The sequence below is a fragment of the Chiloscyllium plagiosum genome, unplaced genomic scaffold (assembly GCF_037043375.1).
Source record: "Chiloscyllium plagiosum isolate Xiang-an unplaced genomic scaffold, Cpla_swu_hap1 HiC_scaffold_22, whole genome shotgun sequence".
Classification (NCBI taxonomy): Eukaryota; Metazoa; Chordata; class Chondrichthyes; order Orectolobiformes; family Hemiscylliidae; genus Chiloscyllium; species Chiloscyllium plagiosum.
This window is the reverse complement of record NW_028270160.1, coordinates 28,338,015-28,354,084: the sequence shown is the minus strand read 5'-3', so window position 1 is coordinate 28,354,084 and position 16,070 is coordinate 28,338,015. Positions and strand designations below refer to the sequence as shown.

The 16,070-nt window shown below is 40.8% G+C and overlaps 1 protein-coding gene across 1 annotated transcript in view; it reads left to right on the top strand.

Annotated features, from left to right (window-relative positions):
- Positions 1-16,070, top strand: part of plpp4 (phospholipid phosphatase 4) — a 248,566-nt gene that overhangs the window by 137,174 nt on the left and 95,322 nt on the right. The window contains exon 5 of the mRNA XM_043712701.2: positions 7,450-7,574. Coding sequence (XP_043568636.1) covers positions 7,450-7,574 — 125 coding nt within the window. The remainder of the gene's footprint in view (positions 1-7,449; positions 7,575-16,070) is intronic.

The window sequence follows — 16,070 nt, the reverse complement described above, 5'->3', positions numbered from 1 at the left end:
CAGGGAATTGAAATGTCTTCCATTTCCAGAATTGTAGACTCTGGAGGATAAAAGTCACTATTGCTAACTTCAGTCTGTGCGAGCAGTATGCTATTTTATTGAGGCACTTTCGATCACTTAAAAGAGCCTGGCAGTTGATGAGTGCTTGAAGAGTACATGGAAACAGTAAAGAATAGATACATGTAATCACGAACTAACTGAAACATCTTGATGCCCACATCTCTATTCCCAACTGCCAGGCCAGAGTTTGTTTCAATGATTGACAGAGTATCCTCTTCATAATAAATTAATGTGCAGATCTCTGTGCTTTCTCCTGCAGTGACCTGCGGTTCCTTGCATTATATGCTATTCCCTTTTGCTGGAGGAATATGTTGTGCTAATTAGCTGTCACAATCTCCAGATCCTACAGCCAGAATCTTTTAGGATTTGTGAAATGGATGATGATAATAGTAGACGAAAGGAAACACAAAACTTGGATGAGAGACTTCAAGATGCTGGCATGCATTACAGGCTAAAAGTGAAGCCAGGCTTCAGTGATTGTGAGGCAAGAAACAAAGTGGATATGATACTCTGAAATCAATCCTTGAATATTACAGCTGGAAGTACCCAGCTGACTTTCTGTGTTGCAGTCAACTTTCCGATTATTCCACTGACAACTGATTTTTTTTTTTCGCTAATCCTGTGATATTATTAGATTTCCTCTGACACTGTACTGGGATTCTTGAAATTATTGAGATACATTCAGTCACAGATGTTTCTTTCTTCTTGATCCATGTTGCTGCATTTGAAGTTTTATTCCCATTTATTTCAACAGTTGCAGTCACGTTTTTGATTTAGAGCAATATAGTTTCATCTGCTGTCTCACAGAATCCTTACAGTATAGAAGCAGGCCATTTGTCCGATCAAGTCACACTGACCCCTCCAAAGAGCATCCCATCCAGACCCACCCTATCCTTGTAACCTGCATTTCCCATGGCTAATCCATCTAGCCTGCACACTACTGGCAGCTTAGCCTGGCCACTTTACCTAGTCTGCATATCTTTGGACTGTGGGTTGAAAGCCGAGCACCCGGAGGAAACCCACACAGACATAGGGAGAATGTGCAAACTCCACACAGACAGTTGCCTGAGGCTGGAATCGAACCTGGGTCCGTGGCGCTGTGAGGCATCAGTGCTGGCCACTAAGCCATCATGCTGCTCAGAAAATTAAACATTCAACCATTTCCCCTCTTCCAGCTATTAGCTTTAAATAGATGGTGTTCTATAAATGAGAAATTACAGGACTGTTCTGCCGTATTTTAAATATTCCATTCCATCAGCAAGACTTGCACATTTGTCCTAGCTAGGATTCTGTAGAGGATCCGGGAATTCCAATCTGATCGGTGTCTGTTCCATAAGATGAATACAATTTAGTACTATTTATTTGCTTAATATGATGTTAGCAGAAGTCACATGAATATGGGAAGCCACAGTGTATAAAAGTATAGTTATTCAAACATTCCTTCCCATAATGTGAAAAGGGTGTTGCATGCAGTATAATTTGCAAGTCACTCCACATCTAGAGTATATAAAGAAAATGATCATGCATGAATAAAAGTCTGTTTGTGCTTTCAATTTCATGTGTCCCTGCACACATGATGCACACACAGTCTTTAAAGTGTCACATCATTTTGTGGTACCCTCGTGGGTTATTATCTGTTTGCTTGGTTTAGGCTTGTTCCTGAGGTGATGTTGCAACCCTTGGGAAATTTGCAGACAACATGGCTGTTGGCTGTGGGAAGGTATCAATGGTTCAGTTGAATGGGCATGGAAATGGTAAATAGAATTCAATCTGAAGAAGTGAGTGGTTATGTATTTGAGGAGGGAAAGCCAATCAAAAAATGTAATAAATAGGAGGATATTGAGAGGGATAAAAGAAGTGATAGACCCTTGAATATATGCCTATGGGTGCCTGAAGGTGACAGAATGGATGGCAAAGGTTGAATAGAAGGCATATGAAATGCTTTCTTTCTATGATTGAGCTAGTGAATACAAGATGTAATGCGGGAACTATATTAGACATTAGATAGGCCGCAGCTGATTTTCTGTGTAGAGTTCAGGTCATTACATTACAGGAAGAACATATTTATTGTGTAGAGAGTAGAGGAGAGCATGTTGTCAGAGCTTGAAAATTGTAGCTATGGGGCAGGAATAAAGGAGGTTGAGGGGTAACCTTATCAAAGTGCATGTAATAATGAGAGGCTTGCATAGAATGAACAGTACAGATGTGTTTCCCTTGGTGGAGAGAGAGATAAAATATCAGTGAGAACAAATTTAAGACCAAATGATTAGAGGGGACATGAGGAAAGTCTTTTTCCTAGAGGATGGAGAATGTTTGAAATTCACTGGCCAGTTTGGTGATTCAGGCAGAAAGCCACAATCTGTTTCGAAGGAACCTGGATCCGTGTCTGAACAGCTGTGAGCTGCAGGGCCGCAGACCAGCTGCTGAGAAATAGAATTAGAATATGGAGTATTTTATTTAGCTGGCACAAGCATGATAGGCTGAATGGCCTTCCTTTTTTTATGGTTCCAAAGTAATTTGAAGTTACTAAGTGGACTAAACTTTTTTTTTAATCTTTAGCAATGTGTTTTTCATTTTAAGATTATAATATAGCTGAACTGATTTGCTCATGGTCCTTTTGGCAAATTTCAGCATTCCCTCAAACTTCCCATTTCGATGGGGGTAAAGTGGAGATGATGTGTAGTGATGAATTTTCCAATCATTCAGGAAGTGTCTGAGTTCTTCACTCATGTACTGATGGGTCATTGCCTTTGATCACATTGTCAGAAATACCATGACATCTGAATTGTGCTTTCAGGCTTTCTGTGATCTCAGGAGTAGTCATTGATGTCAGTTGGTCTAACTCACAGTGGTGTGACTGTGATGAGAGAATCAGTTCCAGTGAGAGAGGAGAGGTCTACTCCAAGCTCTATCCATGGTTTGTCTGGGATGCCATGAATGACAAGCTCAGAGAAATTTGCACAGCTTTGTGATGTTGTATTTGACTTATGAGGGAGTGCATCTTTTGTCATCACCTGTGGAGTCAAACAAAGGTACGTGTTTCCACTTTATACCATTTTGTACTACACTTGACTCTTATGCTTAATGCTGAAACTTGTTCCCATGTTTCCCCACTCTCCTGCATCTTCAAACTGGGGAGACTCCAGGACTCAAAAAAGCTCAAACAGCATATGGGCTCAAGGGGGTCCGCAGTTCATTGCTATCTAGTGGAGAAAAGATCTCTCTATTTTCTTCCTTTTTTAGCAATGACCTTACCAGCATTTACAATGTTATTGAGAAGGAACTGTATTTGCATGGGATTAGCAATGCATCGCCTATGGATGGTGACCTGCTCCATTCAGCAATGAAAACTCGGGTGGCGACATTTTTGTCGGACCCAGCAACCCCATGTTTAGTGAATCTGATTTTGTGCCATTTTGTGCTGGATTCCTGAGAGACCTGCAGAAGCCCTGCCGATTGTGAAGACCTTTGTGTACTAAATGCAAGGCAATGGCAAAATATCAAAAAGCAATGTTTCTCTTGGCACATCCTTTCAAAATGTGTTGTCAATGGTATAAATAACAAAGAACAAACTATGAACATTATTTGTAACTGTTTTCATCAGTATAGCAGCACTGCAAGGAATTAATGACCCAATACATCTCCTCTCCATTATATAGCACTTGAATAGCCTTGTCAACCAGTTAGTTATTTAAGATCTTATGTATGTGAGAGGATTTCCAGATGCCTACACTAATATAGGATGTTTTACGTGCACTGCTATGTTTTATGATTTGCTGCATTATTTTCCAAAGCAGCACTGCTAGTTTACACATTTAAACACAGCTTGACACATTAGAGAAAATCTACAATTTATGGTCACTTTTGCATTCTCTGCACATTGCTGAATGTAAATGGGGTTCTGCAATCAATAGTCAATGATCATATTAATCTGAGTGATCAATCTTGTCACAAGCTTATTGCATTCCTCTAAACAGCTTCCCACAATGTTTAGAGGCTGATTTAAAAGTCTATGATCTCCCATTAGTTTCAGTATTCTGGACCTAGACCTATTACTTGAATCTTCAACACTAAAAGGAAGATCAACAATAGCAGATACTGCCAACAGCACCGATTCAATTTATTCATCAGATTCAGAGTCACTGAGTTTAATTTTCCATCTCATGTGAATGGCTTTATTATTGTTTTACTGCTTCACATTTAGGTTTCTTTCAGGTATTACATTGAAATGTAGAAGAATTTAGAGCAAAGTAGGAAACTGTACAGTCATTTGTGTCTTTGTTGATATTTCTAGCACTTTGACAGATTCAAGCAGTAATCAAGAGATCCATTTTGGTGATCTGACAACAAGGATTCAAATCCCATGATGTGGAAATTGGTGGAATTTAAGTACAATTAATAAATTGTGAATTTGTATACCATACATTGTTTGGAAAAACCCATTTAGTTCACTGATATCCCTAAGGAAGGACATCAACTGTACTTAACCGGACTGGGCTACGTCATTGAAGACCCACAGCAATTTAGTTGACTCTTAAATAGCCTCTGAAATGGCTGAGTTATTCAATATTTCTAATTTAAATGGACACATTTGGAGAGTTCTAGGTTAGAGGAGTTACCCAGTGCAATCTTCCATTTCCAGGCAATTCCTTCAGAGTCTGCCATGATAGAAATCCACAAGATCCCCATGCTGGGTGAACAATGTTCTTACCAACAAAAAAATCCAGGCCAAATTTCTTTTTGAAGAATGAACATCTGTGAAATCTGTCTCCTGGACCTGTTTATCACTCTAGTTTGTGAAAGCTGTATATATCAGTTTATGTGAAGCCACTACATGAATTAGTTCACAACCTTCTACGTTGTATAGAAAATAATGGGCACAGTGAAGGCTTTTCTTATTTGATCACCATCAAGAGATTGTGCAAAATATGAAAGAGAATAGGCAGCAAAGGAAGGCCTCAGTCACTCTGTAACCTCTGACGTCAATGCTCTTAGTGAAAACAAGTAGAACTCTGTTTAAAAGTCTCACTTAAGTGAATGCACATTCCTTCTCATAGATCAATTGGAAAACATTCAACACTTCTCAAAACATTATGTGATTTGACTTAATTTATTGTAGTCACATGTACCTACGTACAGTAAAAGCTTTGTTTTGCAAGCAGTACAGGCAAACGAGGAGATATAGATCATCGGATGCTTAGACAGAGCAAAGCATTCAAGCTGCACAGGAGGTGCACAAAGCAAGATCAACATTATTTGATGTGGAGATGCCGGTATTGGACTGGGATGGACAAAGTTAAAAATCACACGACATCAGGTTATAGTCCAACAGGTTTATTTGGAAGTACAAGCTTTCGGAGCACTGCTCCTTCATCAGGTAGTTAGTGGGGCAGGATCATAGGACACAGAATTTATAGTAGAAGATCAAAGTGTCATATAATTGATGCGATGTATTGAACAAGCTAGATTGCTGTTAAGTCTTTAATCACTTAGAATAAGAATGCAGGTTTCATGTTCTTCACAGCCTGCAGCACATTATCGATGAGGATGAGCACCTCGCCAAGAGCTTCCCTAGCCTCCACTTCTCACCTTTAAACAACCACCAAACCTTAAATAGACCATTGTTTGCAGCAAACTGCCCAGCCTTCAGGATTCACCAACCATACCTCCATACAACCCTGTCATGGCAACCACTGCAAGTCGTGTCAGAATGTTGATACTACCATTACATGTTGGGACATCACTCACCATGTGTGCGGCTGGTACCCCATGTGACTCAGCCAATGTTGTTTATCTCAAATGTTGCAGGCAAGGATGTCCCGAGGCATGGTACATTGACGAGACCAAGTACACACTACAACAACAGGTGAATGTACACAGTACAACAATCACCAGACAGGGATGTTCCCTCCCAGTCGGGGAATACTTCAGTGGTCTGAGACATTTGGCCTCAGACCTTCAGGTGACCATCCTCCAAGGCTGACTTCGGGATACACAACGACGTAGAGTGGCTGAGCAGAGGCTGATAGCCAAGTTTGGTACCCATGAGGGTAGCCTCAACTGGGACCTTGGGTTCATGTCACACCACAGGTGACCCCACTACACTATACACTCTCTCTCTCTCACTCACACACACACACACACACCACAGACATATACATAGTCACACACACTCTCTTCTCTTTCTGTCTCCCTCACACATGCACACAGACATATAAGTCTATGGGGTGAATTTGCACTTGCAGATACATTCTATTTTGCTCAAAAAGCATACAATCTGTAGGCAGTCAGTCCATGTGGCATTTTATGATTTTCTACTTTGGAAATAGAACCAGTCTGACTCAAGGTTAGGAGACAGGCAGACTCTAACCTCACACCTTTAATGCATTGTCTGAGCTGAGATGTCACTTTTTTTATAAAACCTTAAGTTATCTCAGGACAGTGACTTGAAAGAAGTTCTGGGACTTACATATTAATCACTTGAAACCTGCATCCCCATTCTTAGTGATAGACCTAATAGCAATCTAGGTTTGTTCAAGACTTTGCATCAGTTGTATGACAATTTGACCTTTTACTAAATTCTGTGTCCTATGATCTTGCTCCAATAGCTATCTGACGAAGGAGCAGTGCTCCAAAAGCTTGTACTTCCAAATCAACCTGTTTTACCTTTAATAACCTGTTGTTGCATGATTTTAACATTATATGAAGTTAGAGGGGTCCATTCAGCAGTCCAATAACAGCAGGGAAGAAGCTGTTCTTCAACCTGTTGGTGCATGTGTTCAAGCTTCTGTATGTTTTGGATGTAGGTTTGCTCGCTGAGCTGGAAGGTTCGTTTTCAAACATTTTGTCACCATTCTAGGTAACATCTTCAGTGAGCCTCCAGATTAAGCCCACTTTCTAATTATGTGTTTGGGTTTCCTTGGGTTGGTGATGTCATTTCCTGTGGTGATGTCATTTTCTGTTCTTTATTTCAGGGGGTGATAAATGGTTTGTATCTTCTGCCTGATGGAAAAGGTTGAAAGAGAGGGGTCTTTGATGGTGTTGGCAGCCTTTTCACGGCAATGGGAAGTGTAAATGATGCCTATGAATGGGAGTTTAGCTTCCGTGATGGTCTGGGCTATGCACACAGCCTTGCAGCATTTCTTACGGTCCTGGGCAGTGTAGTTGCCATACCTGGCTGTTATGCACCAGACAGTATGCTTTCTATGGTGCATCTGTAAAAGTTGGTGAAGGTCCTTATGGATTTGCTGAATTTCCTAAGAACAAGTTTAGAGCAAATTATTAAGTAGTTTGGTCTGAGATAATTACTTAGCTATCAAAGTATTGCTTTCTCCATTACAAAAACACTAAGCTATTACGCCTAAATCTTCATGATATATTTTCTTTCAGACCACGTCCTGATTTCTTCAACCGCTGCTTTCCGGACGGTGTGATGAACCCTGAGATGCACTGCACAGGTGATCCGGATATCGTGTCAGAGGGTAGAAAGAGTTTTCCTAGCAGTCATTCCTCCTGTAAGTCTAAAATTATCCTCTCTCTGTCTTTGTTACCCTTGGGTTTCCGTTTGCATCTGCATGGATTTGTTCACCTAGGTGACAGAAGGGAACTCTCCTCTATCTACATGTTGATATGACTTTGACAAAGCACTCACCTGTTCCCCTTGTTGTTTACCTTCATATGCAAAAGGATAACTTCACACTATGTTATTTGAAACTCCTTTTGAAACAAGCTTCCTCTCGAAATCACACACCAACAGGTTATTGTACATCCTTCCCAAACATTATATTCAGTAAGTAAACTTCAACTGTGAATAGTTGAAACTTTATTGCTGGAACAGCACAGCAGGTCAGGCAGCATCCAGGGAACAGGAGATTCGACGTTTCGGGCACAGGCCCTTCTTCAGGAATGAGCAGAGAGTGTTCAGCAGGAGAAGATAAAAGGTAGGGAGGAGGGACTTGGAGGAGGGGAGTTGGAAATGTGATAGGTGGAAAGAGGTCAAGGTGAGGGTGATAGGTCGGAGTAGGGTGGAGGCGGAGAGGTCAAGAAGAAGACTGCAGGTCAGGAAGGCGGTGCCGGGCTGGAAGGATCCGGCTGAGACAAGGTGGGGGGAGGGGGGATGAAGAAACTGGTGAAGTCCAAGTTCATCCCCTGCGGTTGGAGGGTTCCCAGTCGGAAGATAAGACGCTCCTCCTCCGACCGTTGGGTTGTTGTGGTTTGGCGGTGGATGAGTCCAATGACCTGCATATCCTCGGTGGAGTGGGAGGGGGAGTTGAAATGCTGTGCCACAGGTTGGTTGGGTTGGTTCGTCCGGGTGGCCCAGAGGTGCTCCCTGAATCGCTCCGCAAGTAGGCGGCCTGTCTCCCCAATATAGAGGAGGCCTCCTCTATATTGGGGAGACAGGCCGCCTACTTGCGGAGCGATTCAGGGAGCACCTCTGGGCCACCCGGACGAACCAACCCAACCAACCTGTGGCACAGCATTTCAACTCCCCCTCCCACTCCACCGAGGATATGCAGGTCATTGGACTCATCCACCGCCAAACCACAACAACCCGACGGTCGGAGGAGGAGCGTCTTATCTTCCGACTGGGAACCCTCCAACCGCAGGGGATGAACTTGGACTTCACCAGTTTCTTCATCCCCCCTCCCCCCACCTTGTCTCAGCCGGATCCTTCCAGCCCGGCACCGCCTTCCTGACCTGCAGTCTTCTTCTTGACCTCTCCGCCTCCACCCTACTCCGACCTATCACCCTCACCTTGACCTCTTTCCACCTATCACATTTCCAACTCCCCTCCTCCAAGTCCCTCCTCCCTACCTTTTATCTTCTCCTGCTGAACACTCTCTGCTCATTCCTGAAGAAGGGCCTGTGCCCGAAACGTCGAATCTCCTGTTCCCTGGATGCTGCCTGACCTGCTGTGCTGTTCCAGCAATAAAGTTTCAACTTTGATCTCCAGCATCTGCAGACCTCACTTTCTCCTTCAACTGTGAATATCAAAGTTAGCACCAAGAAAAATCTAAATCAAATTGACATGATAAAATTTGCAGATGTTCCCTGATGAAGAGTTTATGCTCAAAATGTTGGCTCTCCTGCTCATTGGATGTTGCCTGGCCGGCTGTGCTTTTCCAGCGCCACACTTTTTGACTTTGCAGATATTAGCACAAGTTAATATGATAAAGTTGGACTTCACCCGCTCTCCCATGATAACTTTGGTAAAAGGTGCTAAAAGTCCTGGAGAAATACAGTAGAAGACCATTTATGCCCTATCTTATGATTTACAATAATATTCTTTCTTGGAAAGAGATCAGAATACCCCACAAGAAATTCCAGATGTATGAGATCCCAGGTACAAGCATCTACTATTGACATTTTTTTTGTTTGGAATATGAAACCTTGTGAAGCTAGCTTTATTTTTCATTAGTCTAGTGTTACTTTCCCTCTTCCAGCAGTATATACAGATTTTGAGCATTGAAGGAGACCATTCAGGCCAAAACTTTGAGACTAGCTCTTCTCCACACCAAGCGTAAAACTAACCCCGCTGCAGTTTTCTCTCTCCAGAGTTATGTATATTCCCCAGCTTTCAAACTTGAGGCACCTTTCCCCCTCAAGCCTCGGTTGCCTCAGCAATTCCCTGTGGCAACAAATGCTTTATTCCAACAACTTTCTGCAAGAAAACGTTTTTACAAACCTTTCTTTGTAGTCACTTAGTGGCTATTTTGCTATAGAATATGTGAAAGGACTTGAAGTGAATCTGTTGTTCTTTGATCACTGAGAATCAATCATCAATGAACAGTATTAACTTGACGAGTGACCCACAGCGGGAGATATGCCTGTGTCCCTGTGTTCATTCCAACTAAGATCTATTATTTAAGGTGGAGATATGGAGGAATTTCTTCTGAGAAGGTCATGAATGTTTGGAATTCTCTTCTCCAGTGGGGCTAGGTCATTGAATATATTCACGACTGAGATAAACAGATTCTTGAAGTATAGCCGTGTTAATGGGAAACAATAGGAAAGTGGAATTGAAGCCAAGGTCAGATCAGCCATGATTTTATTAAATGACAGAGCAGGTTTGAGGAGCGGTACTGCTCCAATTCTTCGTGTTCTTATTTGTCTAACCTGAATATCCAATCTAACAGCTGTGTGTTGAAAAACATGAAGTGTATAATAATCTTTGTTCAACCAAACCACAATGCACAGAATTCCTATGAAATACAAAATTTTACTTTACCCATTATTCGATAATTCAAACTATTGCAACAGGTTGACATTGTTCATGCTAATGTTTTATTCTTTGGTGTGAGGCGGAGTGGAGTGATATTTGTGGATAAGGATTTCTTCTGAATTTGCTTATTTTGGTGAGTTATGTTCAGCTTCTAAAATTGTTCAATCTGAATATTCTGTGTGCTTAAAAAACCTTTATCGGAAACATGCAGAAGCCAGGAGAGTCACAACTGCTTTGTATTCTAATAGTTTACAGTCACAAAATTACATCTAACAAAATAGTGACTGTGAGGTCCTTTCGATGGTAACAAAATTTTACAATTTCTTGCTTGATGTGTTGTCAAAATGCTATGTTGCCACTCTAAAGGTTAAGGTTTCAGTTGAGGCTGCATTGAATTTGCAATCACTGATGGAAAGTGTTTGCATTATACGGGTTAATTTAAAAATTGATATCATGTAAATATAATGGTTTGGTGAAATTATATATAAAAGGTGACAGTATTGTGAAATACTTTATTTATGCCCTCTACAGACTCAATACAACATCAACATTTAATGGGATGTCATAATAAATTACACTGGAAACATATCTTTTAGCATGGCATTCAATCATTTCAGTGCAGCAGGCTGTGGCGAGGTTGATGGATAGGGCACTGTTGCTAAATTTAATTCTATCAAATTTAGGGAATCATTTTCAGCTTGATATTCACAGTGGTATGATTGTAGATTTGTATAACCAGCTAGTATTTTACATGAAATATCGAGTGTACACCTTCCTACCTGTGCTGATTTTCTTATGTCCTTGTCACTGCTCGAACATACAACAACAAAGTGTGCAGGGGGAACAGGTGAAGCAGAACCAAGCCCCCGAGTTATTGTGAAATTGTTAATTCTTTTCACATTGCTTATTATCTGTCATCTTTGTCTTATAATTTAAGAGGAGGAATGCTAATATTGCCACATTCTTACGTCCCTGTTGTTGTTAGCTGTGTATCCATCTCCATATTCACATTTAATTGCACGATGATTATTGGATAATGGCAACGTTCTGACACAATTTAAAGTTTGCTCCCCAAATTGTTCTGGATGGTGCAATGGTGTTTGATGGGGTTGGTAATTATGCTTGAATGTAAGTATTGGATGCAGAAAGGGAACATTGAAGCAGTAGTCAAGTTCAGATCCAATATGTTAACCATGTCAAATCAGAATCCAGTGGGACATATGATCCATTTCATAGAATCCCTACAGTGTGGAAGCAGGCCATTCCACCTGTCGGGTTTATACTGGCCCTCCAAAGAGCATTCCACCCAAACCCAGCCCCAGCACACAACCCCCACCCACCCACCCTCCCACCCCAACCCTATCCCTGTAACCCTGCATTTCCCATGGCTAATCCACCTAGTGTGCACATCCGTGGACACTGTGAGCAAGTTAGCATGGTCAATCCACCTGTATTGCACAACCTTGGACTGTGGGAGGAAACCGGAGCATCTGAAGGAACCACACACAGACACCGGGAGAATGGGCAGCCTCCACACAGGCAAATGCCCAAGGTTGGAATCGAACCCTGGTGTCTGTGCTGTCCCAATTTCAATCTGCATATGCTACTGCAACTGTTGCTAACACTTCAGAACACCTTCTGGCCCAAATAAGTATGTGTAAAATAAATAAATACGTAGATGTCACCCTTTGAATGTTACCATAATAGAAAATGGATCAGGATTAATGTGAGTGACATCCTGAAGATAAATAATATTGATCCTTTTCCTGTCTGCATGTAAACCATAACAATGAGATGCCTGCTGAATTTCTTGTATAATATAGTGCAAATGAAGTACAAACATTGCAGACCTCTCAAAGATAGAAGTTTTATCTACTCTGGTTTTGGACCATGAGCAAAAGACTTTATTGACGTGGGCATTCCGAAAATACTTTGTGCACATTCTATGTATAAATCTATTGCTAAGAATAGTCATAGCTGCAAGCATTTCTTTAAGAACTAAATGAGAAATTGCTGGAGAAACTCAGCAGATCTTGTAGCATCCGTGGAAAGAGGAACAGAGTTAATGTTTTGAGTCTGGTATGATTCCTCTTCGTTAACTCTGTTTCCTTCTCCACAGTTGCTGCCAGACCTGCTGAATTTCTCTCACAATTTCTGTTCTTGTTTCAGACCTCCAGCATCCACAGTATTTTGCTTCTAATTCCTTTGGAGATGTTACTTGTGCTATTAATTTAATAGTTCTATTGTCTGTCTACCTCAATGGGGAGGATGTGTTTTAATGAACACACTGTGAGCAACAGACTTCAAAATCATCAAAGTTGACATGTTTTCCGCAATATTTTACTGTCACACTTGGTATCATCCTTACAATCTTGAGTGATTAAGTCGGTTTTCACAGCTTCTTGCTCTTTAAATGCCCTCGGGTAAATTGTTCAGCAGTTTGCTGTTCATTTGCAGTGAATTGTTTTTCTCTGGCATCCATTACTAACGGCATTTCATTGCTATCCTTTTGGTATCCATCGTTCCCTTGAATTGTCAAGAGACATCACTATGTCATCCACACCCCTTACTCTCTTCACCTGGAACATTGTATTCAATTCCATTTATTTTCAAATATTCTGCTACAGGTCTTTTTTTTTCTCTTTTTGGATATAGGACCTTCTCTCAAGCTTTTTATAGTGCCTTTTCAACAAAGGTACTGATTTTTGCAAATCGGGGAAGGAATTGCTTCTGCTTAGCTGTTGCTAAATCTGTTACTTTCCAGTACATTCAAATACACTCCACACTAAAATAAATACATGCAATTATAAAGTATTTACGTAAATGTCTCTTCCTTCAGATCAAACAATGATACTCAGGAGGTGATCATTTCACTGCATTGTCAATGTTCTGGCTTCATAACACAAGATGGATGTATGACCATTAGATCTTCAAAAAAGGGTTGCAATTCTATAAATCAGTTACAAAGTTAAATTATTCCTAGATATGGAATTAGAACTGGATTAGGCCATTCAGAAACAGAAACCAGTCCACCATTCAATTAAATTAAAACAAAAAACAAGAACTGTAGATGCTGGAAATCTGAAACTAAAACAAAGTACTGGAGAAACTCAGGAGCTCTGGCAGCATATGTGGAGAGTGAACAACATTAACTTCATTTCTCTGTCTGCAGGTTTTGCCAAATCTGCTGAGATTCTTCAGCAGATCTTACCATTCAATTAGATTTTGGTGAATCTGCATTTCAGTTGCAGTTTGCTGGAAGATTGGATTCTTGGTGTAAACTGGATTACCGTACTTTCACAGCTGGAATTGTGGACAAAATCTTGAAATAGTGATTTGAGGGTTGGCAAGGGGACATTGATAGTTTGTGGGAGAATGCATCACTGTTGATTTACTTGATGCCTGACTGTTTACAGTGTGAGACTCTCTTCCTTCTTCTATTACAGGCAAAGGACAGCAATACACTGAAACCACTAATTTACCCGCTATCTGCAGTGAAAGCGATAGGATGTAATGCATGCAGATCAGCCTCTAAGGTATACCGTGATCTGCAAGTCTGGCCTAAGCTTGTATGAAGAACAGAAGAGCCCATACTAAAACAGTAATTAGACAATAGACAATAGATGCAGGAGTAGGCCATTCGGCCCTCTGAGCCAGCACCACCATTCATTATGATCATGGCTGATCATGCACAATCAGTATCCTGTTCCTGCCTTATCCCCATAACCCTTGATTACACTATCTTTAAAAACTCTATCCATCTCTTTCTTGAAAGTGTCCAGAGACTTGGCCTCCACTGCCTTCTGGGCAGAGCATTCCTTATATCCACCACTCTCTGGGTGAAGAAGTTTCTCCTCAACTCTGTTCTAAATGACCTACCCCTTATCTTTAAACTGTGTTTAAAATGTATTTTAGTGCTTGAAAAGGCTAATGTTGGTGTTCCCAAACCTCCCATCAGTGTGTGGTCAATTTAAAACCAACAGCCAACTTTCATGGATTTAAATGGGCAAGGTTGTTGATTCATGCACATAGCTTGAAATGACTACCAATTCTCAATCACACATCACACAACCAAGAGAGATAGAAAGTACTCATCACTAACCATTAAAGCCCCACAAGATAGTTAGCAGTTCACATGTCTTTAAGAACAAATGGAAAATACTGGGGATACCTGTAACAAACCCAGACGATGCTGGAGAAACTCAGCAAGTCTGGCATCATCTATGCAGAGAGAAACAGAATTAACATTTAGAGACTGTTCATACAACTCTCAAAATTTTAACTCTCTTTCTCTCTCTCTGAATGTTTCCAGACCTGTTGAGCTTTTCCATCATTTTCTAAGTTTGTTTCATGTATTTTTAAGAATCCAGTGAAGGAGAGGGCTTTCGTTGCTCTGGAACTGTGGTTCAGGTAACTTCAGATACTGAGGTCAGATTAAAATTAACTGCAGGGTTGCACTGAAATGAAGATTGTTCAATAGGTCATGCAGACAGGCACTGATGACTACTGTAACCAGAAGACTCATTTCTTTACATGTGAAGTTGGAGCTTGTCGAAAGCCTTTAGAAGACTTCTTAAACCTCGCAATTATTGTAAGGCAAGATTGCACAATATTTCTCTGCACCTGTTGTATTCTTGATGCTGAATTGCAGACATCCCAAGTCTTTCCTTGGTGTTTAAAAAGTAAGTCAGTATTTGAAAATAGGTTCAATCACATGACTACTGGTTATTGATACACAATAGAAAGCAAAGAGGAAGAATTGGTTTCAGTTACATGCCCAAAGGCCAACAATATTCATTAGAGGGTAAATGATGGTCTTTCACATTTCACTTGTGGATATCTAGTCTGGATCACTGTCCTCTGTTACACTGCAGTCCTCTAGTTACAGTTTCCAGGAATCTGCTGTCACTGTGTTTTGGAGTGTGCTTTGACAATAACAGTGAGAACTTCCACAGAGGAGTGTTGTTTAGACATGTTCATTCAGGGGAAGTGATCAACACATATTAAGACTGAATTCAGAACTTTCCAGAAGCTTGATGGTCTATTTTGAAGTTTAAAAAAAGCCACATCATTCCTTGGTTTCTTAAGGAATACAACGTTAAAAAATGTTGTAACATTTTCCTGCCTGTACTAGCATGAAACTGCATAAAGCAAACATGAAGATATTACCATTTATTTTAAAAAGCATATTTCTTCAGAAGTCAAGGAATCAAGCAGGCACTTATAGTAGTTACTGGCACTCTACACTGTTAAAAGTGACTTATATTATCATATGATTGAATAATGGTTTCTACACAGCAGATACTTGAGATGTTTTCAGAGCTTTAATGCAATTGCTCCATAGAGAGAATAATAATGTTACAGAAACATGGAGTAAACTTTTTAACTAATGGTTAATTGCAGGAATTATTGCAGTTTGGGAACGCATTGACAATTTCAATAGCCTTAACCAAGGCTCTTAAATTGAACCACAGCATTAGTTTCCAAGTAGACATGGATGAAAATGAATAGGTTAGTGTGTAGCAGGCGTGCAGATCCTCCAAATCAGACCAACAGAATCCAAGACCCTAGGAAGGTGATGAAGTTACATTGCATAGCACATTGAGGTGCCAAACTCAACACTAGCTGAGGAATAGACAGCAAACGCTGGTGCTCTGTTGAGGTTCTTCCTGATACTTCTGTTCCTTTCAGTGTTGGGTGCTTCTTGAAGAACGAATCTTCCAGAGTCTTCAGACTGCCACGCATGCATCTCTTTGACCAGAGAATATCTCTTTCCTGCATTCTGCCA